General features: G+C 37.7%; 1 protein-coding gene across 1 annotated transcript in view; it reads right to left on the bottom strand.

The window, feature by feature from the left end:
• LOC126366194 (zinc finger protein jing) overlaps nucleotides 1-13,977 on the bottom strand; it is a 136,209-nt gene extending 122,232 nt beyond the window's left edge. The window contains exon 1 of the mRNA XM_050009187.1: nucleotides 13,651-13,977. Within this exon, the coding sequence (XP_049865144.1) occupies nucleotides 13,651-13,973 (323 nt within the window). The 5' untranslated portion in view covers nucleotides 13,974-13,977. The remainder of the gene's footprint in view (nucleotides 1-13,650) is intronic.
• Nucleotides 13,978-15,841: the final 1,864 nt, after the last annotated feature.

Genomic DNA, 15,841 nt, shown 5'->3' with positions numbered 1-15,841 from the left:
CCCTTTTATAGGGTTCAATGTGGTTTGTACAGTAACGACATATTTGAGTCCCATCCAAGTATATTTTGACACATCATTAGTTTGGACAACTGTCGCTGTGTTTTAACACTTGCCCATGATTCCGTTACCCAAATCTTTCGTGAACTCATCACTCGATGCATTTGCGTATTTTAAGTCTGAAATACGCAAACGCAAAATTTTCGCAAAATATTACGGGTATATACCTAATATATTACGGGGGCAAAGTTTATTGCCTGTTCAAACTGATCGATCGCTCAACAATAAGTGAAAAGAAAAATATTAGCCCTAGTGACGTCCATTGAAAATTCCCCTCGGCATGCCCTGTTGGTCGATCACATCGGAAGCAGTAGAAATGCACCGGGATTATGCAATCTGCCAGCCGCGGGGGTGCTCCCTCCTAGCGACGTATCGTGTTGCCAGGATTAATTGGTGTTTACCCCCAGGCCTCGAGGCAGTCTCGAATCATATCACGCGAAATTAGCGACCGCTGTAATGCCAAATTAATAATGCCTTGCAACGTGGAAAGGTACAATTTGTGGTTGAATTGAGGGCGCCGCAAAATTGATACTAACGATATTTATGTAAAACGGGAACCAGTATTGCAAATCGATTATAAATTACTTTAAATGCTTGAACTTACTCATAGACTGTGATAATTGCCGTGTTTTTATTAATATATTTAGTGTTCATAGGCATAGTTATATCCATAAATATGTTGTTTTTGTTATTATAAGACATTGACGTTTAGGACATTTTAGCGAAGTCTAAAAACAAGTTACTAGCGTCAAAATTACGCGTGGGAGGTTGACTTGTACCATCGTCTTATTCAATCTTTCAATCTCCTCTGATTGTTCTCGATTGTAGCCAATGGATGGTTTCATTGCCGATTAAAGTGAGATTTCTTTAAATTTAAAACAGATTAATAAGGCAGACAGTTGAATCGTCCACTAAATTCCATTTGGCCGTCCGAATACAAGGAATGCAATTGGACAATGCGACGACGTCCGTCTTGATAGATGGGATCCAATAAATTGTTGACTCCGCTCCTACATGCACGAAGACCCTTGCATGCCTTCACGTACTGATGCCCGATATTGTCATTCATCTTGATAGTAACGAGTGTCGATGGTTATCCTTATTTTGATATCTCAATATTCTGTTTTACAGCTTTCTACATACATACATACATAAACTCAAGCCCGTAATCCCTAATGGGGTGGGCAGAGCCACAAGTAATCAAAGACAACTTGCAGCCACTGTTGATACGAAGTCCAAAGATGGATATGATGAACCTTATGGTGATAAGGGATCAGCCTATCGCCCATAACATTAGTCCATCATGTTAGAGGACACAATCTCATCTCTAGCTTTCTGGTACTTGTAAATAGCGAAGTAACAATTCGCTGTCGATTTTAACTCCCATCACGTAACACGGAGGTTACCACACTCATCAGTCTTAATAGACACTAGACAGTGAAGTTCGCAAGACATTGTTGCAGTCACGACCACAGATGAATAAATCATCGACAATGCCGGCATCCAGACGAATTCTACGAATACCGTCTGGATTGGAACCCCGAGAAACATTGTCAAATTGCTTTTCGTTCAACGCTCTCGTGGAATTCGGGAAGATGTTACCCTCCTAAAAGCCTCCATTATATTACGTAATAATATGTGTTGCAATATTGTTTTCCCTTGTTAGAAGTTCAAATTTATACTAAACATCATGAAAATCAGCTTCTTATTATGCGTCATAAGAATATTTATATTCTTATAAGCTGATTTTTGCAGTTTCTGTAAGCGACCAGTCCAAAATATGAAAATTATGATTCAAGTTTGATTGAAGGCAAAATGAATAGGTACTCAAGACTAAAAAAATCCAGATGTTTTGCTTGCGTTTAATAATTGCATCTCGTTTTTATGGGAGTTTAAACGTCCTTTCTTGACCTCTATTGTATAAAAAATGAATTGCAATGCACCCAAACGGACGATGACGCAAGGCGATTGCCCTGGGCCAAATTACAGTTAATAATAGAACGTTTGGATCCTACAGACACATTTTTGATTATGCATGGTGCGTGTTTTTCCAGATTACTGTTTCATATGCGCCATGATACAAATTCAAACCGTGTTCTAGTATGCGTGATACACCAGAGCGGGTGTAACTTCCTAGAACAATGACGTTCTCATAGGTAACCAAATTATACAGCGTAAACGCGTCTTGATTCTTAAATAAAGATAAGTTACCGGGACAATCGTCCTATTTAAACAGACGTGACAATTAAAATAAGATGTAGGTGGCATGTAGGTGGACAAAACTTGGAAAGTGGACAATGGATAAAGAAGATAAACGAGCGATAAACGTTATAGACGTAGAAATTATGGGTATTAAGGTATTAACGCGTGACATAAAATATGGTCGAATGTCAGAGGTGAAAGAAACTGTGACAGAGTGTAGCAGGTGTAATACAGAAGCAGCTGCAAATATTCCAGCCAGCAACATCTATTTTAAAATAAAATAAAAAAGGCTTAAAAATAACATAGGTACACGTATACGTACAAGTATATAGGAAAGGTCAAAGATGAGGCAGATTAGAATAACACAGCTAATTGCTTAGATACGACTGTGATAATCAATCGAAAATACCTAAAAGTTTAGGGGGGCAAAATTACCGTATCATGATCAGAAAGCGTTAATTAATAGTCGATGGAAATCTCTAGCACCCGAATCAAATTGTAATTATAGGTATATAAACGTGAACTGATGTCTATCACGAAACCAAAGCTAACTTTTTCAGAGTTCGGATAATCATTTTGTTGCAAGAAATACATCTGCTGAAGTGTTTTCTAGGTATCCGGCTATCTCAATGATTCTTACGGCCTCCGTTGTCCAGTTGTTGAGCGTTGGGCTCACGATCCGGAGGTCCCGGGTTCGAATCCCGGTGGGGACATATCACGAAAATCACTTTGTGATCCCTAGTTTGGTTAGGACATTACAGGCTGATCACCTGATTGTCCAAAAAGTAAGATGATCCGTGCTTCGGAAGGCACGTTAAGCCGTTGGTCCCGGTTACTACTTACTGATGTAAGTAAGCCATGCCAGGGGCCTTTGGCGGCTCAATAGTACTTGGTACTCCACCTCACAACCCACACGATATAAGAAGAATGATTCTTTGAAATTTCTGGTTTTGGTAAAGAACTTTTGTAAGTTCTTTTACTTAAGTTCTATTATCAACAGATAATTATCAAGTAGATAGACTAAGGAAATTGTTGTATTTAATTATATTAAAATAGGTACTCGTTACTACATTTGCCCTAAAAGCTCAATTAACTTTTGCTGATCAAGGTATTTACAAGTTGGATATATAAATCTAACAGTGCTCATCAAAAATGAAAAAAACTTATAAAAAAAAGTAAATTCTGATTTGCGCTGAATCGAAAAGAAAGGTTGCGTACTTATGTTTCTACGTGGCTCCCATTTCCACATAGAGTTTATCGGGTGATAAATAGATTAGTAAGAATATGTTTGTTTCTCTCATGCCTTTATGTGTTTCTTTAACATGTGAACAAATAAACTCTCGTGTTTAGGAGTTCCTCGTATTTGAAGAGAAAGAAGTAGGTACTGTGACGTAGACTTTCAATAGTTATCTGTTCTAAAACCAGACCTTTCCTAAATAACGATATATACGTCTATTTCTTATTGGTATAGGCAGAGACCACAGAATTCCACTCACTGCGATCCTCTGACACACCACTTTCGCTTCTTAAATGTTTAATGTTTATATTATATTGTAATAATATTTGTGACGACTTGGACGCTTGCCGGAGGGACTGGCCAGAGTACGTACAGGACCGCGAAAAATGGAAAAAGAAAAGGGTGGCCTTATCCCAGCAGTGAGATCTTGTCGGCTAGATTAGATTAGAATATTTGATTAAAGTATTTAGTGCATTGCCTAGTTTTTAGATATAGTTGACAGATTTTATGACATATTGCAAGCATTGGACCGTACAGACGTTTAGAACAAGCTTGACGCGGCATTGGGCTGTACAGATGTTTAGAAAGCAACACGAAATTGAACTTGACCGCATAATGTATATAATTTAAATGGTTTCACATAATTTAAAGATAATTTGGATGGTATGACCTAAGTAATTAACATTACTTCACGTGCACATATCAAATAGGGTCACGTGTTTTACCAACGATCTCTATGTCATGAGCAATATCATGTACCCACTTTAGAACCCTGTCGCACTATCATATTTGACATTTAATGAGACTTACGGTTTAATTTGTCAAAAAAGTTAACGTGATATGGTTTCAAAGTGTATATATTAGTACTCGTGACCGTACTTGTTTTAGAATAAAATTTATTTTATACATGTATACAGTTTCTATAACAAGAGCTACGCATAATAAGCTAGAATACTGTATTAATATTGTTTGTGAAATGAGTGTATTAGTACAATGTGTTCATTTGTTAGTAGTATTAATTTTATGGCGAAGCTAACATATTAAAATTCACATAGGATTTTTCACATTATGTACAAAGCAAGAAGGAAGGATGTGGTTTGACCTTTGATACCATTTATAATATGCCATTAAATATGTATTATCGCTTACCACAAATACTTATTAATCATTAACATGCAAGTAGTTCCTATTCTTTAGGCAATTAAAATATAAAACTTTCTGCCACTATGAACTAGCCACTATTTTTCAGTAATTGACAAGAGTGTGTGCAACAGTTAATGTATGTATGTGGAAAATGCAAAATAAATAGGCAAGCTTAGAATTTAATGGTCAAGGTAGACCGATGACTTGGGGGGTTAAAATGGCCACATCGAAACAATTCATCTAAGAAAGCAATATTGCTATTTGAAATTTGTTTGCATTGCGCTCCTACTTTTATTGATTTTTAGATGAATTCGATTGGCTATTTTTACCCCCCTGAAGGTAGCGGGTAAACGCTGGATGCGGGCAGCAGAGGATCGGTTATTGTGGCGAGCCTTGGGGGAGGCCTATGACCAGCAGTGGACGATTTTCGGCTGATGATGATGGTTAAATGTCTTAGATAGTTCATCAAGAAGCCTTTAGCTAACGTAATCACTATATGAAGTGCCTTACTCGACTAATATCGCTCGGGATGGTAAACAATGGAGGCCATTCTGTTTTTTTTATGTCTAGCATTTTGACTGCGGCGAAGCAAAACGGAGAGTTATGTGATTGTATCAACCAGTATCTAAAGTTTAAAGACAATATTGCTTCTACGCTGTTCTGGGATGAAATAAAAAACATAGAACACGTTCAGCTGCTTGTCGTCTCGGGCATGTCGTAAAATCCGACAGGGATTGTGTCTTCTAACATGATGGACTATTGTTATGGGCGATAGACTGATCACCATAAAGTTCATCATATCCAGCTTACATCGTATCAACAGTGGTTACCAGTTGTCTTTGGTTACTTGTGGCTCTGCCCACCACAATAGGGATTACGGGTGTGAGTTTATGTATGTATGTAAAGACAATATTGCTAACAAGTCTTCTAAGTAGATAGACACAGACACATACAAGTAGCAAGCAATAGCCAAGGTTGTTCACATTCCACGTTCACCGAGGCTATCGTGACCTGACTGCCTGACTAGCCAACTATGTAAAGTTCTTGGATACGACTAAACCCCTCTACCGTTAGGCCAGGTCTCAAAACTGATTACCTAGAGAAAGGTGATAAAACGACGATTTTATCACAGATAACCTAAGTAACGGTAAGTTTGTATTTTATCTACTTATATAGTAACGCTATTTAATTTAATGATGGTTAAAGGTGTGAATAGTTGAGGAAGGATTTTAGATTGTAATATCAATCTTTAGGTTAATTTGGTACCTAATTACATATTTCAAAAGAACACGGCATCACGTCTGTATCCCCAAAGGGATAGGCAGAGGTGTAAAGTATAATACTCCTCGTCAGCTATGTTCAAGTCCCATGTAATAAGTGGCGACTGACCATTTTGCCTTTAACCAGGGACAGTACCTGGAGAACACGTGATAACAATTATAATATGATCCAAACATGAATTCATACTCAAATGAGTATCAACTGAAACCAACAACCAACCAACCGACTGATTTTAAATTAGTGAGTGTAAATGAGTAGTGAGTGAATGAGTATCGACAAAATAGTCGATATCAGTGATTTAGAGCCCGATCTAGGATTCGAACCCGTGACACTAGGAATTGAGTCACGCGGTTTCCGAACAGGGCTATCACCGATTCACTTATATCAAACTATTAAATATTTAAATGGAAAGCTTTTTGTGTGAAAATTGTAATGCGGTGTACCGTATTACAATTTTCACACAAAAAGCTTTCATTTTCCGCTGTTTAGCACATTTTATTTTCCGCTGTTCGCTAATAATTACATATCCTCTCGTGTCGGTTCCTCCTTTTGTATATTTAGAAAGTTCTATATTCCGAAAGTATTTATTACCTTCAAGATAAACACAGCAATATACATCCAACGCACACATAACTCCGGAGCTCTTGAACCCCTAGATTCACATCAGGGCTCGACAATAAAAATATAAATAAACAATAATGGAAGTTGAACGACCACCGCTGATGACTCAGTTGGTACCTGACTGACCAGTCCAACTCGTCTCGCCATCACAAACACAGGAATTCCGTATCCTCTCCGTTGGTTGTAAATTATTAATATTACGCTGAAACACATTTTGTGAACTGTTCTTTAGCCAGAGACTGATATTGGTGATATTTTAAGATGGCTTTTTTTGTAAAGTCGGTTATGCTGATGAATAATCGACTTTAATCGTCACATTTTATGATTTACTGCAGTTAATAAATCACATAACATAGACATACCTACATAGAGTAGGAATGGTGACAATATTTAATGCTCAAAATGAATGTTTATTCATTCTATATTAAGCAATATGTACAGAACTTCAATTTTGGGGTGCTATCTATTCATCATCATCATTAATTTAAAAGCCACGCTCATGTCGGTGAAGCATTCACGATGCCACTTTTTTGGGGAAAAGTAGGGTAGTGATTTCCTATTTGCCTTCCGCCCCGCAGTACTCAGTCTGACGCGAGTGGGATGGCGCCCAGAGTAGTTTATTTCAAAGCCGTACTAGGACTCCCGTCTTCGGCTTCTGAATAGTACTTACAGTCTTCTTCTTCTTTCGTGTGTTGTGAGGTGAAGTGGTACTCATCAACCCTGGTGTCAGAGTTACTATTGAGCCGCCAAAGGCCCCTGACATGGCTCATGTAACCACTACTTACTTACATCAGTAAGTAGTAACCGGGACCAACGGCTTAACGTGCCTTCTGAAGCACGGATCATCTTACATTTTGGACAATCAGGTGATCAGCCTGTAATGTCCTAACCAAACTAGGGATTACAAAGTGATTTTTGTGATATTTCCCCACCGGGACCTCCGGATCGTGAGCCCAACGCTCAACTACTGGACCACGGAGGCCGTTACTGACAGTTACTGCCATCTGTTAGATAACTATAATGTTCGTTTAGAAGTGTAGATAGACAAAGGTCTAACTACACTCTGTCTAGTATAGATAGAAGCAAACATGCCCGCCGTCTACCGTCTTCTCTTCATCCAAGTTCAGTTTATGTTGCACAAACTTTATGATTATTTAGCTAATGCCTCCACTTGATGGAGGTACAGTAATTACGTTTTGACTTGGAATTAGAAATGTTTCAGTAATAACCTACAGAACTAAATGCTGATGTAGTTTCTTCATCGTGATTCTACATTATAATCATCATTGCGTAACATGATGGATACACTTGCAATAACTTTGTAACAATCTGTACACATTTAATAAAAATAAAATACCAAATCATATTTAATATTTGTTTTTAAAAGTATTACGAAATCGTACGCAGTTTTTAACGAGATTTAAAAGTATTCTAATAATTGTTTCAAAAACCTACTACAATCATAATATCAGCTGATAAATAAATCTATGCCATAAAATATCTCGTATCCGAAATGAAACAGAATCGTTTGGGAACTAGGAGGAGCGAGGGGCAATGCGACTGCGTCCGCGCACGCTTCTAATGACAGGGGCGCGGGGGCAGACCGGTTGGCGGGGTGAGGTAGGCGGCTGGCTGGAGGATTTTGTGTCAGCTGATATTAAAACTGACTATACACACTTATGTATTTGCTATTGTTCTTATTAGAGCTAGTTAACTCTGACAGGGTTGTTGAGGTTGGTCATCTACCTGACAACCCACACGATTACACGAAGTTCTTTTTTCATTAATGACCAATTATTATGTCTTTTATTATTGATGTATGAAATAAAAACTGCTTTAAAAATCTATAGATTCTTAAATCTGAATACACCATCTGCATCATCTGTATCTTCCTGCTCTTATCCTACCCTAGGAGGGGTCGGCAGTCTCGACGATTAACAGAACGGACAATTCAGAACTTTTAACACGACAACAGACGCTCAGTATTATATCCCAATTGGGGTAGTCAGAGGTACAACCATCGCAAGATGAACTAAGTGCCGACATCTCACCGAGCTTTGTGTTAGACCAACGTGATAGGTGGTGAGCCGAAGTCAGAAATTTTATTATCAGAAATCGAGACCATTCATCTAAATATTTATAGTGGGAAGATAAATTTCTTTAAATATAGCTATATTCTTTTTTATTAACTCCGATTATCTTATATCAAGCACTCAAGCCTGAACAGTAACATACCACGGCGCGCCCGAGAACGGGTCTGGTCCCTCGGCGCGCCCGGTTAGACCAACTTTTTTTATTTCACCCTCCGTGGGTTAGGTTCGCGTGGAGGCACGCGTGTGACTGCTCGCGGGGAGCGTGCAACTGATTTGTAACTATAGCAGAGACCAGAGACATGTCTATTTCCCATTCCCATATGACGGGTGCTATGAACAATCGCCAGGTAAGTTTCAATACATATTTTCTGTAGGTACTGTGTTTAAACGCAGAAACGCTAGTCGCATCATCACTTTCCTAGCGTTATCTCATTTTGGGATAGATCAGGTTACACTTCCAGAAGCGACTGCCTCTTACCTTCCAAATACTTCTAATCCGCAAAGTCAAAACCACCCCAATAGAGATTAGCTCACATACTTCCGAAACGCATTTCTCGGGGATATGGGTTTCCTTACGATGTTTTCCTTCACAGCTGGGCACGTGATAAACACATATGATTCAAAAATGAATTCGGAATTGGTTTAGTCTTGTGCTGGTATTCGAACCCGCACCCTCACTGTGAGAGTCAAGTGTTCTTCCACTGGGCCACGGCTCTCTTAAACGCTAGGCACATGTTGGGAAGATTAAACGCGGACAGTCAACCCCCTCAATGGGTTAAGTTCGCGTGAACGCCCTACTACAAGCTCGCATGTTTTGTTCTACGTTCACTTGTTATTCACAGGCCACGTGAACAAAATCGATGATGAAACGCATTTGTTTTTCTTAATTTGTATTTGTTTATGAATTGTGACCTTTCTTTGATAATTAATTTGCCTCCGTTACATAATGAAGAAAGATAAGAGAGAAGTAATTCAGTACTAGCGAATCGACCCGGCTTTACTTGGGTAATATTTTATTATTATAATTAATCATTTTTGTAGTAAAATTTCGCATGCAAATCTATTCTGTAATTCTCGATACCGTGTCAGAATGTAGCAAAACAATCTGGCCATCACATTATGACCACACCAAAGACGATTATTATGGAATGGAAAATAGGCCGGTAAAAAGTCAGTATGTAACGCATCACCCTTTAAAAAGGGAATTTTTCCCAATTATATCTCATTAGTCGCATAACTAATTAACTCCAAATCCAACTTTAATTCGCGACGCATGGTAAGCTTAACAGACCATAATTATAATTTACGTCGTTCGATCACTATTACCAGTTATCAACATGATGTGGGAAATAGTATTTTGATAATGATGTAAACTCTTACGCAAGGTGATAGCACTATCATGCTCAGTTATCAGTTAGTATCCAACTCAAATAGGCGGTGTGAGGTACCTATAAAACGTCAAATAGTTCAACTGTTATCATTATATTTCAACCAATAGAAAACATTTCATAGGAAAATAACAGCACATAGGTTACTTGACTTGTAAGCGAGGAAAAATCATCGCTCAGATTACGCAAGTGCCGTTTGACATATTTTAAAATATGAACTGGGGTGCTAAAAAGCTTCGATATGGAAGTTAATGTTCTAATTAATGGATAACAGACATATGCATCTTTTATATTTGTTTTTGGATATAAATGATGACTCTTATTACACCCAATGACAAGACATCTTCCACCCTTTATTCTTCTGTAATAAAGAGAAGCAATATATGCAGTAACATAATTCTATACCATATCTGATCAAAATATCAAAGAACAATTATTTTTATACATGTCTCTGCCATGACATTATATTTTTGAATAGTTATGTACTTGGGTGATGATGATGTACTTGGGTACATAACTAAAAAATAATAATAAAAATAAATAGCAATGAGAAAATAGATAATAATCAAATTAAATCTGTACAACGCCATCTATTTTGTTTTTGGAGAATGTAACCTGGAAAATCCTTCATCAGTTAATGTCATAAAATATGCGGCAAATCTACAATAAGGCACGTCAATAAAATGACAGAAAATTTCCCAACCCCAAGGATATTTATTATTAATATACACTAAGTAATAACGATAATTTATCAACTATTATTATGAAATTGCAATTATTATATTGTTTCTCTGGTACCTACCTACTCAAACGCATCTTAGTTCAGTGACCCCAGATAATTTTATGTCAACACACGGACCATAATTAATTATGTCTGACAATATTACGTCTTTGTGTTACATTATTTTGATTAGTTCAGAATGACCAGCAGGTCATTTTAGGGTCTTTTTATTATCTATATTTTATGTAATAAACAAATAGGCTAGATGTTTGGGTCAAAGATAAATAATAAAATGCTAATCTAGAAGTAGAAGCCAGTGAGAGATTTTCTTTTATAGAATTAAAAAATAAAAATAGTTTTCAATAACTTGTTAGATGGCACTTAACCAATTACATTACTAGGCCATTCCCAAGATGCCATAAACTAATAAGATTGATTTCTTTTTCCTCGTTATTTGTTTATTTTCGGATATGTTTAGTTTTAAGTATGTTTCCAAAATTTCATCGAATAAACACAGAAATAATTAACGTTTCGTTCCATGCAGTAACCTACCAAGTACCGCGCCGTCTATCCAGCAGCTAGAAAGAAAAAATAAAAAAGAAAATCCCTCATTAAAAATCTAAATCTCATTTTTTTATATTAAGAACAATTAACAAAGAGTATGATACCTTGAAGTTGCGACGTTTGACCACTTTTATTGATGATGTCATAGCCATAGGTAGGTACATAAAATTTCCATAGAAATGTCTGTTTTGAAGTGTCGTAAATGTATCATATTTGACTATCTCAGTTGTTCTCTTGCCTATTATTGTAGCCAGTATGTATCTTTCTTTACATCATTACAACATGCTGGATATTATTTGTGATTTAACAAATGGAAACCTAATTATTCATATGTCATAAATGTTTCCTCTTTGCTTCCAAAGTAGTACCTAATACCATTCTATTTTGGTTGGACTATTCAGAGATTACGCTCACTTGACCAAATAAAGTAAATTTTTTTTGGGAGAATATATTTTCTAATGTTGCAATATTATAAGAATTTGAACTTAGAACACCTACTATTAGCACAGGCCTAGGTTAACGACATTGCAGTAGAAGCAGTAAATGTGTCGAATAGATAAAAGATCACAACTATCACCCACACCCAGCCACACCTAGGTTCGGGCAACATGTACGTTATCAAGCTATACAAGTGACCTACATTGACCACTTTACTGGTATTATCTGTATGATAGACTGTACATGTTCCAATTTATGTCAACTGTCTCTGCGGACCTAATTAATTTGTAGAGAACTTCCTATTTTAAAAGACTGAAATTGATTCATTGTAATTATTGTTATATTGTGGTTTGGTATGTAAATCTGTAAAGAGAACTACCTATATGTATATCTAGTTAGCCTCTTAAGTCATCATCTTAAGTGTTAATAAAAAAATGTTTTCATCATTTAAATAATTAGATAGGTAGGTACCTATTACAGAAATATACATTTGCCCTGTACACTTTTGAGGTAAGCATAGTCACATGTATTTTTGCAGTTATTGATCACATAATAGTTATCACAAAATTCAAAACTTTATTTATAAACACACAACTGTAATTCTATTTTTAACAGCTGAATGACAAGTCAGCAACAACTTACTTGCTTATTATAGTACCTATTCTTTGTTTGAAATGTAAGTTAAATTTTATTTAATTTATATTACTATTACAATAGACAGGTACCTACCTACCTAATTTCCTTAAATAAATTGTGGCCTGCAAAACTGTCCAGTCAATCTGACTCTACTTAATTAGGCACCTACTTATTACACCTTATCCTGGCTAATTGCAATCAGATTTGCCACCTCTTTGTGTAGAATATTATTATCTAGACAGGTTATAGATAAGTAAGTAGGCACCTATGAAGAAAAGAAGATTATTTTTTATCATGTTGTGTCATAATACATGTATGATAATAAAATGACTCAAGTTCAATAGCAACTTGACAAAGGAATACCTAATCAAAATGCCTAATTTGGGTTTCGTTTTTGCAGTTAGTAGGTACCTATGATGTGAAGTGAATAGGTACCTGCCTATTATGACCATACCTAGATACCTAGCATTGGGACTTAGAAATGTTACATCAAAGATCACATAGGAGTTTTTATGCATATAGAAACAAGATACCTATAGGTAGGTATGTTTACAAGGCCTTTGAACTTTGCTGTACGGTGATTCCAACAAGACTTCTAAAAAATCGGCAAAAACTGTACATTTTTATCAATGTAGGTAGGTACCTAACTGGAACTATCCAGTTATGTCAGCAACTGTATTGCGTAACTTAACAACGATTAAATGCGTATTTCATATTAATATATAAAATCTTTTATAATAATATGTAGCTTCACTGTCAAGGCCTATCTGTCTGGGGTGAGGCGGTACAGTTTGCAGACTTCACTACGTTACATCAATAACAAAAGGCTCAAATCTTCGGCGAGAACCTACCTACGAAAGTTCTGAGAAAGTAGGTAGATAATTAGTTGCTCTTCTTACCTAACTATTTGATTTATAACTTCAATTGTTACAACATGTGATAAGTAGTAAACAAATGACGAATGTGTATTGGTTATACAACTTGTCTCACGATGTTAGCGGTTTTGGCAACTAACTTGCTGTAATTTACGATCGTGATGATTAGTTAACAAGTCAAACGCCGCGCGTCGCGTCTCGCATAGTAGACTATTCAGAGGGCATTCAACTGTACGACTGCGGCTTAGCAACACTTCGGCTTTTCACAGTGGCCGTGACATCGAAATCACCGTAACAACCTACGGTCACTGGAGCAGTGACTTCCGAACATCTTCATCAAAAAAAAAACACAGACAAACATTGATTATGCTAACATAACATGCATTGAACTCACCTGTCTGAAGATTCGGAGCTGTCGTATCTGTCGAAACATCGCTTCTTCCTGTCCTCGACGTCCACGGCGTTCGTCTCGCATGAATTTCGGGAGCCCGCGGAGTCGCCCGCTGCGGAACGATTAGCGGCCACGCCGCGCGAATCACTTTTCTCCCACGATTCACTCGTTTCCAGTTCGGTGTAGAAAGACAACTTCACTCTATCGTTTTCCAATGTTTTGTCACTGCACTTTTTTGTGTCACCATGTCCTGTGTCGGGCGCGGAAAAAGTTAAATCGTTCATTTGTTGCGGCCCGGCGCGGTCCTTGGGCGACCCATCCGCCATCTTTGAGCGCACGAGTGTTTTGTCGCGAGATTCCGCGTGGCGCCGCACGCGATCCGAGCGCTAGCGTCGCGCGCGGGGCACGGGCGGCGGAGGGCGTGACGTCACGGCGGCTGCGCTGGCTCGGGGGCAGAGCGCGGTGACGTAAGGACTCCGCCCCCTGCATGTGCAGGGGCGCCGTCATTGGCCGCGGGTTACGCAACGACCGAGCCTATTCAAATAGCGCGCAAGAAGGGAGCGTAGGACTCGCAAGGACTGGCCCATCCCAGCCCTGCGGAGCAACATGCAACCGACTCGAATGCACACACACGGCCGTCACTATCACCCACACTTGCATTCGCACCAAATGCACGAACGCCTACGCCAACCCTACAGTTTGGCCCTAAAGTAAATACATGAGTGAAGCCTTTTGATTGACATTATTACTCTACCCACTCTACCTTCCCGGATCATATGACCCCAAGTAGGTAGGTATAGGTACCTATACGTCTTAAATAAATACATACAAGTATGATGGTCTATACTTAGACTCAACCTTAACTTATAAACAACCAGTTAGATACCCACACCACTACCTAAATAAAAATACATTAGGTATGTGTAAGTAGGTAATAAACTAATAATTTATCATATAGGTAATAGGTGTTTATCATTTTACTGTTTACTAGAATAGAATAGCTTCATCCTTCATAGCGAAACACATAGTAATATCTATTTTAGCCCTCTATACCTACTTATTTATAAGTAGGTACATTCAGCTAGCAGGAAATGGAGCGAGAGGCAGCGAGTCGAGTGTAGCGACAGGTCTCAGGTTTGATTCCGGGTTAATTTAGGATTTTGCTCTAAATTACATAGGTAGGTACATTGACTACAGTGGAGTATGGTCTGTACCCCTTCTGATTGTTGCGGATGGCCTACCCACCGCCACGTAGCAATGAAACGTATCTATAAATGCAATACCTATAGGTAGGTACCAAGTCGAATAAGTAAAGTTATTCAATTTCCACATTGGTGCTAATTCCTGTAAATACCATCTAATTTTATTTTAAGTTATATCTGTCATTTTCTTATCCGCCGAAAAGGAAAGGGACGGGTAATCGACAAGCATAAAATTTATGGAACACACGTCAATTTTAAGCACAAATCTAAAACAACCGTCTAAAAATTCGCCCGGGTTATTCATTTATTTACTCATTCTTCCTAAAATTAAGAGCTGTCAATCATCCGTCCCTTTCCTTTTCGGCGGATAAGAAAATGACAGGTATAACTTAAAGTAAAATTAAGAGATGTCTGCAGGAATCGGGGCCATTGTTTTATCTCTGTTGATACTCCGTCCTCTACAAGATCTTTTTTGTTTATCATCTTCCGCACCCAACCTGAAGTTATCATAAAACTGGATTCTTATTGATGGCGCTACCTGTTCTAAACCGAAGTCATGTAATATTGATGTACTTTTTAAGCCGGGAGGGACTTAAGGGCAGTGTTACAAAGTATATCTGGTATTACTAGCAAGGTACGGTTACATCCAACGAGAATCGAATCCAGGACAGACCTTAACAGTATTATAGATCTGTGCCTCAACTAAAGCTCAAACCACTAGACCAACACGTAAGACGTTTGTTAAAAACAAACAAAAAAAAAACATTAAGAGAGAAGGGTAAGTTTGATAACTAATAAATGAAGTTCACATCCATAAAATAGTTGTTCTAATAAACTTCATACAAAACTTTGCGAGTGAAAATTCAAGCACTTCCTGAAAATTGCGCAGACGGCGCCATCTATTGAGTATATTAATAAATAATATTAACCATACCATACTCTACAAGCAACTGATAGCTTCTCTCGGATAGTAAATACCACTGTATTAAACT

This window comes from Pectinophora gossypiella, chromosome 4, assembly GCF_024362695.1.
Source record: "Pectinophora gossypiella chromosome 4, ilPecGoss1.1, whole genome shotgun sequence".
NCBI lineage: Eukaryota > Metazoa > Arthropoda > Insecta > Lepidoptera > Gelechiidae > Pectinophora > Pectinophora gossypiella.
The sequence above is the reverse complement of the archived record's forward strand: the minus strand, read 5'-3'. Positions and strand labels throughout refer to the sequence as shown.